The sequence below is a fragment of the Rhinolophus sinicus genome, linkage group LG10 (genome assembly GCF_036562045.2).
Source record: "Rhinolophus sinicus isolate RSC01 linkage group LG10, ASM3656204v1, whole genome shotgun sequence".
NCBI lineage: Eukaryota > Metazoa > Chordata > Mammalia > Chiroptera > Rhinolophidae > Rhinolophus > Rhinolophus sinicus.
The window spans coordinates 35,754,818-35,767,292 of NC_133759.1; the positions used below are offsets into that span (position 1 = coordinate 35,754,818).

The 12,475-nt window shown below is 36.2% G+C and overlaps 1 protein-coding gene and 1 pseudogene across 2 annotated transcripts in view; both read left to right on the forward strand.

Moving 5' to 3' along the window:
• Positions 1 to 12,475, forward strand: part of NCK1 (NCK adaptor protein 1) — an 80,248-nt gene that overhangs the window by 49,294 nt on the left and 18,479 nt on the right. Inside the window, exon 2 of one of the 2 annotated variants that reach the window (XM_019747922.2) lies at positions 8,582 to 8,825. In XM_019747922.2, coding sequence (XP_019603481.1) covers positions 8,600 to 8,825 — 226 coding nt within the window. In that variant the 5' untranslated portion in view covers positions 8,582 to 8,599. Of the gene's footprint in view, positions 1 to 8,581; positions 8,826 to 11,609; positions 11,729 to 12,475 lie in introns of those variants that run through there. The other variant, XM_019747938.2, reaches the window with a different exon arrangement.
• On the forward strand, positions 4,639 to 7,198 carry LOC141567340 (ribosome production factor 1-like; annotated as a pseudogene).

The following is a 12,475-nucleotide window of genomic DNA, read 5'->3' on the forward strand; positions in this document are numbered from 1 at the left end:
TCAAATGATCTATTTCATATTGGGTATATTGTGGTAATTTGCGTTTTTTGAATAAGTGGTCCATTTCTTCTAACTTGTTAAATTTATGTATATAGAGTTGTTTGTAGCGTTCTCTTATCCTTTTGATGTCCGCACAGTCTGTATATCTCCTACTTCATTTTTAAAATTGTTAATTTGTGTCTTCTCTTTTTCTTCCTAAAGGTTTGTCAGTTTTATTGATCTTTTCAAAGAACCAACTGTTTCTACAGTGATTTTTTTCCTCTGTTTTCAATTTCATTTACTTCTACTCTTTTTCAAGGTTCTTGAGGTAGGAGCTGAGGTGACTGATTTGAGACTTTTCTTCTTTTCTAATTGTATTCCTTTACTACTATAACATTCCCTCTCAGCACTACTTAGCTATGTGCCACAGATTTTGATAGGTTATATTTTCATTTTCATTTCGTGTAATATTTGATTTTCCTTGAGACTTCCTCATGGATTATTTAGATGTATGTTCCAAATATTTGGAGATTTATGTTCCTGTTAGTTTTCTATTATTGATGTCTAATTTGATTCTTTTGTAGTCAGAGAACACATTGTGTGACTTCAGTTCTTTTAAATTTGTTGAGGTTTGTTTTATGACCCAGGATATGGTCTATCTTGGTACTTGTTCCATGGGAACTTGAAAAGCATGTGTTTTCTGCTGTTGTTCAGTGCAGTGTTCTATAAATGTTGGTTAGATCCTGGTGGTTGAATGTATTATTGGTTTCTTTTATATTCTTTCTGATTTTCTATCTGGCTGATGGGTGGAAGTCCTGGCTCCTTAGTTGGCTTTTACTTGCACCACCAGGAAGAGATGTTGGATTGCCTCGTCATAGCCTAGAGGGTACTAAGTCTAGATTTCCTACTTGGCCTTTGCTATATGGGTGGGGCTGGTTTTTTCTGTAGTGTTTGAGAAGAGTAGAGTGTTTTCAGGCATCTCGTTTTATTGTGCTTCACGTTATTGTGCTTCATCATCAGATGATGCAGTTTTTATAAAATTGAAGGCAAGACCTTCCCCCAGTAAAAAGATTACGACTCACTTTATTGTGATACTTGCTCTATTGCTGTGGTCTGGAACCAAACATGCAATATGTCTGAGGTATGCCTGTATCATCTAAAAGTTTTATGTTTTGCTAGGCTATCCCTTTGCTCCATTGTTTGGAAGGCATTGGGTTTTGTTGTTTGGGGTGTTTGTTTGTGCTCATGGTGTATCTAGGTTGCCAACCTTTAGTTCTAAGTCTGGGATATAGTAGACAAAAATAAAACTTAGGGAATTTGCCATTGTGTCGTTTCTTGGGATCAAAGGTCCCTAGCTGATCTGCCTTCTTCCCTTCACCTTTCAGAGTTTTCTAATGTTTGTTATATATATATAATGTCCAGGGTTTTTAGTTGTAGGGAAAAGTATAACTACTTTGTCTTCCTGGAAATGAAAGTCCTCTGTCTACTTTACTTTTGTATGTAGTGTGAGGACACAAGTGTTTCCCCAAATAGATAGCCAATAGTCCTAGAATTACTTATTGCATAACTCATTCTTCTCCACTGATATGAAATGCCACTCCTGTTGTACATAAAATTCTCATATATTTGCATGTTTATACACACAGAATAGAAGTTAACTGACTTGTCTGATTAACTAAACCCCTCCATTTCTGTTACAAAGCATACAACCTGATACCCTTGACATATTTCTAGTCATACAACCTGATATCCTTGACATATTTCTACTCTTACAAATTGAATTGAATCTACTTACCAAGAGTTAGATGTACTGTTCCTTTAAAGTGTGCTTCTTACTATAATTTTATGTAAACAAACAAAAATAGTGCTAACAGAAAGTTGTTTTTAAGAAAACCAAGTTGATTGCTTTGGAAAAACTTTCAAAAAACATCACTTTAAAAAATTACTTGCTTTTGCATTAGGTCTGGATGAGACCACTGTAAATATTTGGGGGAAAAGGCATAAAAACCTGTTTTGTATTAAGTGCTTCAAAGTATTCTATACCTTAAAAAGACCTAAACTAGAATGCATAGCTAGTATATTAGAGAGGAGGGCTTCTAAGCCACCTGTATGTGGGTGTGTTTCTGTTTCTGAACCTCAGTCTCTATTTACTGGTCTATTTGATCTGTACCAGTATCATATTATTTTAAATTGCCTTAACATGTTAGTTCATTTGCATATATGATAGGGTATGTTTGTCTATAGTGGGAACTGTCAGCTGAAAAATAACAGAAAACCCAATTAAAACTGTCTTAACATAATAAAGAAATTTATTAGCTCAAAGAAATGGAGGTTTGAAAGGACAGTTTTTAGTGCTTATTTTAGCAGCACTCCGTTCACTTGTCATCTTCATTCTCCAGCTGGTGACAAGATGGCTGCAGTAGTTCTAGGCTTCACATCTGTCCATGACAAAATATGTCGTCTTCCCTTTTCCATGGTTTCAGTTACCCATGGTCAACTGCAGTTTGAAGAAGTTAAAAGGAAAATTCCAGAAATAATAAGTTTAAAATTGTGTGCCATTCTGAGTAATGTGATGAAATCTTGTGCCTTCCTGCACTGTCACTCCGGGTCATGAATCATTCATTCCCTTGTCCCCATATGCACTACCCTGCCTGTTAGTCACTTAGTAGCATCTCGGTAGATCAACTGTTACAGTATCATAGTGATTGTGTTCAAGTAACCTTTATTTTCTTAGTAATAGCCCCAAAGCACAAGAGTAGTTTAAACTTTATCATAAATATGTATGTATTTATGTATGTATGTGTAGGAAAAAACATAGTATATATAGGGTGCAGTACTAACCATGGTGTTCAGGCATCCTCTGGGGGTCTTGGAATGTATTCCCTGCAGATAAGAGGAGACTGTTGTGCAGAGACAGTCTTTTACTGTGTTTCTCAAGAGTCAGTCAACTTTTCCCTAAAGTTCCTCGCAGAGTTTCCCTTGCATCCAATTGGCCTTAAGTGAGTTAATGTAAATAAACCTGGCAAGGGAGAGATTGTCATTATTGGCTTAAATGGGTTCTTTATCCTGGATGTACATTAGAACACTTGGGTAGCTTTTAAAAATATAGTACCTCGGTTTTTGAACGTCTCCGTTTACGAATATTTCGGTTTACAAATGCCGTAAACCCGGAAGTAAATGCTTTGATTTTCGAACACGCCTCAGAAGTCGAACATGTCACGCGGCTTCTGTAGAGTGCAAGATCCTGAGGCCTAGCTGTCGGCTGTTTTCGAACGTTTCAGAACTCGAACGATCTTCTGGAACAGATTATGTTAGAAAACCAAGGTACCACTGTACTAATGCCTGAGTGACATTCCAGACAGATTAGAGTCTCTGAGGTAGGAATTCAAGCTCCTGTATTTTTTTAAAAGCTCCGTACCTGATTCTAATCTGCAGGGTGGGCTTTGATGAACCAAAATATACGTTTAAAGCTAGAGTCAGTCCTCCAAGTCGCATGGCTAAAATAATAATATGTGGCAACTAGAAGGATAATATTGATATTGTTAGGAAAAGAGAAAAATGAATGCTGGTATACAACTTAGTGTCATTATACCAACTCTTATTTTTTCTAAAATATTTTTTGCTAGTTTTATGTTTTCTAGGTAAATTTTAAAATTAGTTTGTCAAGTTTCAAAATAAATTCCATTGGGACCTAGGATTAAATCTCATTAAATTTATAGATTAATTATGGAGGGAGGTATCCCCATAGGAAAGAAATCAGTGTCCATATAGTCCTAAAAAAAAATCTTTGTTTACTAATGTCTCAAAAAGTCTATTACTCATTGTAATTTTTTATATCCTATACCAGTAATTGTTTAGACTTAGTTATAACTTTTTATTTGGAATTAATTTTTCTGATTTCTTTCTGTTTAGTATTGTTTCTTGATTACCACATCTTTTTGTAGCATTATGGGTTATTTTGCTATTGTACGTACTTGAGCCATTCTTTCAGAAGAATGGGAGATAATTTTTTTTAAATAGTAGTTCTTATTATTTTATTGAGCAATTACTTCTTTTTTTTTTTTTTTAAAGATTTTATTGGGGAAGGGGAACAGGACTTTATTGGGGAACAATGTGTACTTCCAGGACTTTTTTTTTCCAAGTCAAGTTGCGGTCCCCTCAATCCTAGTTGTGGAGGGCGCCATTCAGCTTCAAGTTGTTGTCCTTTCAATCCTAGTTGTGGAGGGTGCCATTCAGCTTCAAGTTGTTGTCCTTTCAGTCTTAGTTGTGGAGGGCGCAGCTCAGCTCCAGGTCCAGTTGCCGTTGCTATTGCAGGGGGCGCAGCCCACCATCCCTTGAGGGAGTCCAACCAGCAACCTTATGGTTGATAGGACGCGCTCCAACGAACTGAGCCATCTGGGATGTTCAGCGGCAGCTCAGCTCAAGGTGCCGTGTTCAATCTTAGTTGCAGGGGGCGGAGCCTACCATCCCTTGCGGGATTTAAGGAATTGAACTGGCAACCTTGTGGTTGAGAGCCCACTGGCCCATGTGGGAATTGAACCGGCAGCCTTCGGAGCTAGGCACACGGAGCTCCAACCGCCTGAGCCACCAGGCTGGCCTGGGTGATAATTTTTGAATCCTTGCAATCCCTCCAAAAAATTATCTACCTTGTAGATACACATGTATCCACACTTGAAAGGAGCAAACACCCTGAAGAAGGCTGGCGTTAAGAGTGGCAGCAACGGAAAGAAAGGCCTGAAATGCAAAGATGCTACCAAAGAACTTCAGGAGGCTGCAGTCACTGAGGATGGTGCGATGGAAAGCAGAGTCCAACGCCCGAAAGTGGCTGCCTTTCCTCTGGGCTTCAGCATTTCGGGATTAAGAACAAACAGTGGTGACACTTGATGTTCAAGTGGTGAAAACAGCAGTGGAAGGACAAGTTGGCAGCTAAGAAAAAACTGAAAAAAGAAAGAGAGAGGCTCTTTGGTGATAAGGCTCCACCAAAGCCTATACTCAAGATCATTGACAACCAGCGAGTGTATGATAAAACCGTAATAGACCCTAATAATGAAGAGGTTGCTTATGATGAACCTACAGATGAATTTGCTTATTACTTCAACAGACAAACTTCTCCCAAGATTCTCATCACACCATCAGATGGACTTTATGGGAGAACAGTACGACTCTCTGAACCGCTCTCTACGTTTACACCAAACTCACATGCTTATAACAGAGGAGGACTGGCTCTGAAAAAATTCCACAGTGCAGCTCAAGAGATTTCACAGATCTGATCGTTATTAATGAAGATCATAAAACACCAGATGTGTTAATTTTGAGTCACTTGCCAAGTTGCCCAACTGCTCATTTTAAATTGAGCAGTGTTCGTCTGCATAAAGAAAGAGAAGAGGCAAAGACCCTACAGCACACATACCTGAAATAATTCTGAATAATTTTACAGCACAGTTAGGTCATTCTGTTGGACAGATGTTCGTTTCTCTCTTTCCCCATAATCCTCAGTTTATTGGAAGGCAGATTGCCACATTTCATAACCAGTGGAATCTTCTTCAGATTCTGCAGATACATACAAGGTATGATCGAACAATACAATAAATGTTTAAATAAAAAAAAATTCATTACAGTAAAAGACATATTGCACCCCCTCATTTCAAACACACTCATCTCATTGTTCTTGCCACTTTCTGAAGCAGTTCTGAAAGTTCTCTTTTGTAAGTGTCTTTAGTTGTGCTGTCGTGGCTGCCTTGATATCCTGAATCGATTTGAAAATGCTTTCCTTTCATGGTCATTTTGAGTTTCAAGAAGAGCCAGAAGTCACACAGTGCCAGATTCGGTGATAAAGGTGGATGAGGATACACCGTAATGTTTTTATTTGACAGAAATTGCTGTACCAGAAGCGAAGTGTGACACAGAGCGTTGTCATGATGGAGGATGAAACTGTTTGCCCATTTCATATTAATGCATTGTTCGTGATCCATGATTTATGGCACACGTTAAAACATACTTTCTCTCAACTGTAGCTCATACCCAACTGACTGCACTGAACAAGTTGAAACTTGTCACACATTGTTACTAAGGTTCGATGCGCTGCTTCCTATATTGAAAATCCCTGCCTTTTCCTTGGATGGCACTCGGCAGTAGGATTCACCATATTTTGTGATCATAGCGGAAAGGCTCCATGTCACAGATCGTTTCTGGTATGGCAGTTTCTGTCAAATAAAAACATGATGGTGTTTCCTCATACACCTTATTCTCCAGATCTGGCACCTTGCGACTTCTGGTTCTTTCTCAAAGTCAAAATGACCACGAAAAGTAAATGTTTTGAATCAATTCAGGACATCGAGGCAGCGATAACAGTGCAACTAAAGACACCCATGAGAGAGGACTTCCAGAACTGTTTCAGAAAGTGGAAAAAACAATGGGATAAATGTGTTCGAAATGAGGGGTGAGGGAGGGGGAATATTATAAGGGGGATTAATGGCAGTGTGTCTTTTACTGTAATAATTTTTTTAATGTAAATATTCACCATATTGTTTGATTATACCTCGTATTCAAAAGTGAAAAGAAAGTAGGAATTCAGGAACTTGGACCGCGTTTTACCTTAAAATTAAGATCTCTTTAGAAAGGAACCTTTGACTCTATATATGGAGAACATGAATAGGTCCATAAACCCCAGAAAATGGATACAAATAGAAAAAAATTCCGTTTATAAAGAAAGTACTGAGGGAATAGTATTAGATTTTGCTGAACTGGACTATCTTGAAATTGTGACAGAAGACCCTTTTTCAAAATGGCACTTACTGATTTCATAAACCTTCTTTCATGTCTGGACAAATTACCACATGCCATGAATTGCTACTCAGTATTTTGAGTGAGAGTATAGAAGTTGCAAGAAAAATAAAAATTAAAAAATAGCAAAATGTATCTACACTTGAATGCTAGTGGATGTTGAATTCTAGATTAAAATGTATTTCCCTGAGAACATTGAAGAATTTCCTTCATTGTTGAGAAAAGAGAATCCAATATGCAAAACCAAAAGCTGAACTATTTGCTTGCTAAGCCAGGGGTAGCTATTTATGTAAAATAATCTCTTTAAAGAAAACAGCTGATTTAGGTTCAGGAGTGAGTTAGGTTTGTAACTATTTCTTTGTTTTAAAAGAGTTTATATAAATTGGAATTATTTGTACTTGAATTTTAATAGAACTATGTGGCGCTGGTGTTTTCTTTATGGGAAGATTTCTTAATGACTGACTCAATTTTATTTTGTTTTTATTTTTCTATAAATTTGTACATTTTCAGATTTATTGATAAAGTTTATAATATTGCCATGTCTTTTGAATGTCTGCAGCGTCTATAATTATGACTTCTTTCCATTTTTAGCTTTGATTTTTCTGATTAATTATTTACAACTAAGAGCCTTCCTCCAAATACTCCTTTTGCTTCATCCCGCATGTTGGCTGTATAGTCTTTATTATTTTCTAAGTATTTTTAACTTTATTATTTTTTTGACTCATGAGTTTTTAGAAGTTTCCAGATGTATTAGGTTTTTAAAAAGCTGCTTATTGTTATGGTTGTCAGAGAATGTGGTTGTAGGATACCAAGTACATGAAAATGGTCGAGACTTTCTTATGGACTAGCATTTGATAGATTTTTTGTTTATGTTCCTTTTGTATTCCTCTGTTTGGACATGTTTTTATATGTTTATTAGAGCAAACTAAATAAATGGTTGTAACATCAGTTGTTTTGTAGCTTTACTAAGTTTTTTGTCTCTTTGATTTATTACTGAGATAAATATGTTAAAAATTGTCCTCTGTGTGACAATAGATTTGTCCATTTTTCCTTGTGGTCTGTCAATCCATTTTGGAGCTGTCATAAGGTGTTATAACGTATATATAAACTTAGCTGTTATATATATTGAATAAAACCTTTTTATCATTGTGGAGTTAACTTCTTTATTACTAATGATGTGCCTTAAAGTTCTTTTGTGTGTTATTAATACAGCTAGCTCTACCAGTGGTATTTTATTTTATTATTGGGAAAGAGGAACAGGACTTTATTGGGGAACAGTGTGTACTTCCAGGACTTTTTTCCAAGTCAAGTTGTTGTCCTTTCAATCTTAGTTGTGGAGGGCACAGCTCAGCTCTAGGTCTAGTTGCCGTTGCTAGTTGCAGGGGGCGCAGCTGACCACCCCTTGCGGGAGTCGAACCGGCAACCTTGTGGTTGAGAGGATGCGCTCCAACCAACTGAGCCATCTGGGAGCTCAGCGGCAGCTCAGCTCAAGGTGCCGTGTTCAATTTTAGTTGCAGGGGGCGCTGCCCACCATCCCTTGTGGGACTGGAGGAGTTGAACCGGCACCTTGTGGTTGAGAGCTCACTGGCCCATGTGGGAATCCAACCGGCAGCCTTCGGAGTAGGAGCGCGGAGGTCCAACCGCATGAGCCACCCGGCCGGCCCTGTGATTAGTATTTACTGGGTGTTTTTTTGTTTGTTTGTTTGTATTTTTACTTTTAACTTTTCAGTGCTCTTAGGTTTTTAGGTGTATCTCTTTTGAAAAGTACATGGACTACTACTATTTAAACCTTATAAAACTATTTTCTATGTGGTTACAGTGCTGAAGCTGCTGAAAGATGGCAGAAGAAGTGGTGGTAGTAGCTAAATTTGATTATGTGGCCCAACAAGAACAAGAACTGGACATCAAGAAGAATGAGAGATTATGGCTTCTGGATGATTCTAAGTCTTGGTGGCGAGTTCGAAATTCCATGAATAAAACGGGTTTTGTGCCTTCTAACTATGTGGAAAGGAAAAACAGTGCTCGGAAAGCATCTATTGTAAAAAACCTAAAGGATACCTTAGGTAAGTTATTTTTATATTAAAACAGCAACAATACTTTCTTTTAAGTAGATGATAGAGCTTGGTTCTTTGTACAGAATTTTGGCAGCAGTAGGCAGAATTGACTAGAAAAGACCAGGAATGGAATTAAAACTAAACAAGGTAAGTTTGGCTCATAGCACGTGTTTAATTCAGGAGACCAGTAAAGGTCTCATAAGTGTTAGTGGCCAATTTCTATAAATCTAGCTGGTGGATATGGCCGGAGTTCAAGGGTCAATCCAGAATGGTGTTAAGGAGCAGAACTGAACTCTGAGCAGGGACTCCTGGGGTGCCTGTTGGAGTTTAGGCAAATTCTGCATCTAACTGAGACAGGGATAAATGAATAAGGTACAGAATTGTCTCCTTGGCATTAATGCAACTTATTTTGCATGGCACCTTGCTTTAACATCTAATTGCTTACATTTTGAACTTCACTTTTAAAAACAAACCATTTTATTCTTATATTTGATAAAAGAATTTTAAATTGTGGATCGTTACTGTAGATTGGCATCTACAAGGCTGATCTCTTTGCTGTTTTGTTTCTCTTTTTTCCCCTTTCTTCCTCTAACTGTAAAATGTGTTTTTACTGGCCTTTGTTAGGGCCAGAGATAGTGGAACCTGCTTCATACTTGCCTTGGCTGAGCTGATAGGAAGGAAATAGCACAGATGAGGACTGGCCTCTTTTTTTTTTTTTTTTTTTTAATTAAATTCTCTTTGGCTGACAGGAAGGAATTGGGAGGGACAGAATTTCATTTTTTGTATTTAGGCAAGCATGCAAGCATTCTATTACTTAGTGGTTTTTTATATTTATGTAGATGAGACAAATTTCTTCTTGTGAGCATAGTTTAGGAGTAATGTGGCATGACTGACAAAACATTATTGACTTCTTTATATTATTATTTCTTATTCAACATTATTGTTATTCTAGACTATGATGTTTTTTCAATTATCAGCAATAGAAGACAAATCTTGTGTTTTTAACCATTGTAAAACAACAAAAATTAAAACATAGTACAATTCAAAGTAAGATGCAAAGTATGGGAATGTCAGTTTCTGAGCTAAAAACATTTCCAGTATTCTAGAGGTAATTTAATAAATGGAGTTATTAATCTGAATTTTCACTGTGACATTTAACTGTTATATGTGAGGTTACCTTTTTTTTTGAGATTTTAAGGTTTTACAAATAAGACCATTATTATTAGCTTTTAAATGGAAGACAAATCAGATAGAGATTTTCCTTGAATAGCTGAAGAGACCAGAGTTAGAACCAGCAATACTTATTTTTTTCGACAAAAAAACATCCAGCCTAAGAGAAAGTTCATAAGAGTTTATTTGAGCCAAACTGACGACAATTGCTGGAAAGCAAAATCTCAACGGATTGAGAAAATGCTCTGCAAAAGGGCGCTTTGCAGCTTATTTTATACATAGAATCAAAGGAGGAGGGTTTCATGAAATTCATTAATGGTAGATTAAGGGGGTGGGAGAAAGCAAAAAGGGGGGAATCTGGGATTGGATAAAAGTAAATTGCAGAGACAGGTACTTATTTTACATAGGTGAGTACAGGATAGTTAATAGTTCCCTTTTTAGATGATGTAGAGATGGTAAACGGGACAACAATAATAATGAGGGATTCTGTAGTTTCCTGTTCTGGTCAGAAAAAAGGATTACTGACATTCCAAGGGTATGTTAATCCTAGATGCAAAAAGACAATAGACAGGCTCACTTAAGGTGGAGCTTGACCTTTGTCATGGAAAACTACAGACTAAAGATGTGACTTGCTGCCATGGCCCACCTTAGTTATGGATTTTTATGTTCAAGCCATCCTATGTAGTTATCTTCAGTCTCCTGAGCTTGTCAGGTTTAACCTATGGCCACTTTTCTGTCCACATTTTGTAAATACTGGACATTTATTTAAAGCACGTGGATTAGCGGTATTGGGGATAATTGAGATAACTTCTATCAAGAAAGTGTGCCTCACAGTGATGAAGGCACAGAAAGGACTAGGACCATACCTAGATAGACTTTTTTGTTCCTTTTTAAAAGTATCCTGGGACTAGAGCAAATGTGATAGTAATTAACAAAAGATAGTGAAAAAACTAGTAACATGGAGCAAAGAGGAAAAATATCCTAGTTTAAGATACTTACTGAATATAAATTTTAAAAGCCCAATTAATTATAATTTTTATTAATTGTTAATACTCCTGAGAAATCTTCCATACTATTTTCTGATATTACTGAGATGATTTTAATAAGACTTTATATCTAAGTCCTAGGATATCTCTGTTAACTTTATTACTATGTTACAGTTATTGCTATCTACATTTCAGGGTACTTGGAAACTTAAGTTAGTGATCCGTAGATAGACTATATAATGTAAATCCAGCTTTTAAATCAGCCAGCCTTCTCTCCTTTCTCAGAATTTCTGAACCCCTTTTTGGTAGCTTAAATGTCCCATATAATTAATGGATTTGTTTCACAATGATTGTGCTGACATTTTGGAGACATTGTTTGAAAGTTAAGAAAGAAAAGGAGAAAGAAAACAAAGGAAAAAAATGTATTTTTAACTGTTGAAAATATATGTGCTTTAAAGCTTCTTACAAAATAAGTCTGAATAATAAGGTCAGATTTGTGGCCATTATGCTATACTCGTTTTACAGGTTTTGTTATATCGGGGGTAAAAAAATTGTAGAAAGAGCGAAGCCTCAGAAAAACTTTCTATTGCCTGGGTGTGAGCCAAGTCACATGGATTGGGTGTGGGGAGTTTTAGTGTTGCGAACAGACCAGGAAGCTCCCTGAGAATTATCCTGAGCTGTGTTAACAAACTGACAGAAAAAACACGGGATTTTTATTCAAAATGGATTTGTTAAACGCCTTTAAAGATTTTTTCAGTAAGTCAATCTGTTTATTAAATCCATTATTTTCTTACAATTTTTGAATTAGATTTTTCACTTTTGTAATTTAAAAGAAAACTGAATGGAGAGAACGTGGTAGGTTTTTATAGGCTGCTGCTTTATGTTATTTATGAAACATAAGTTAAATGATTTGTGATATAGCAAATAATATTAGTTTTGACTTGATGAGTACAATAGTTTTTAAATGTTTTAGTATCGATGTTTAAATAACAAATAAGAAAAGGACATAGATAAATGATTTGAGTTTGACGCAGTTAGTTCTAATTCAGTAACTTTGAACTTAGCCATAGACATTTTAAGTGAATTAAATAAATTGTAAACGTATTAAAAACATGAGGCTAAAAGGATTAGGTAAGCAAGTCCCTTTATCCATAACGTGATTTTAACATTATCTGCAACATTTGAATTAAAATCATATTGTTTTAATACTTTTTACTTAAATTTTAGAGGAACAGTGTAGAAGATACATTTAATAAAAGCACCCATAAAGAGAATGTTTGATTGAATCAATGTAGGATTGCTAGAAATTGCTGTTTGGTAACATGAGATTTGATAGTTTGAAATGAGTTCTGAAAGTAGCAGCGTGTAAAGAAAATGAAAACACTGAAAGAAAATAGTGAATTCTTTAGATTGTTTTTGAGTTCAGGTCGTAGAGGAATACTAATACTAACTTACAAGAGCCTAATTTTTCTATCTGCAGATGGCCTTTTTATGTTCTTTTGA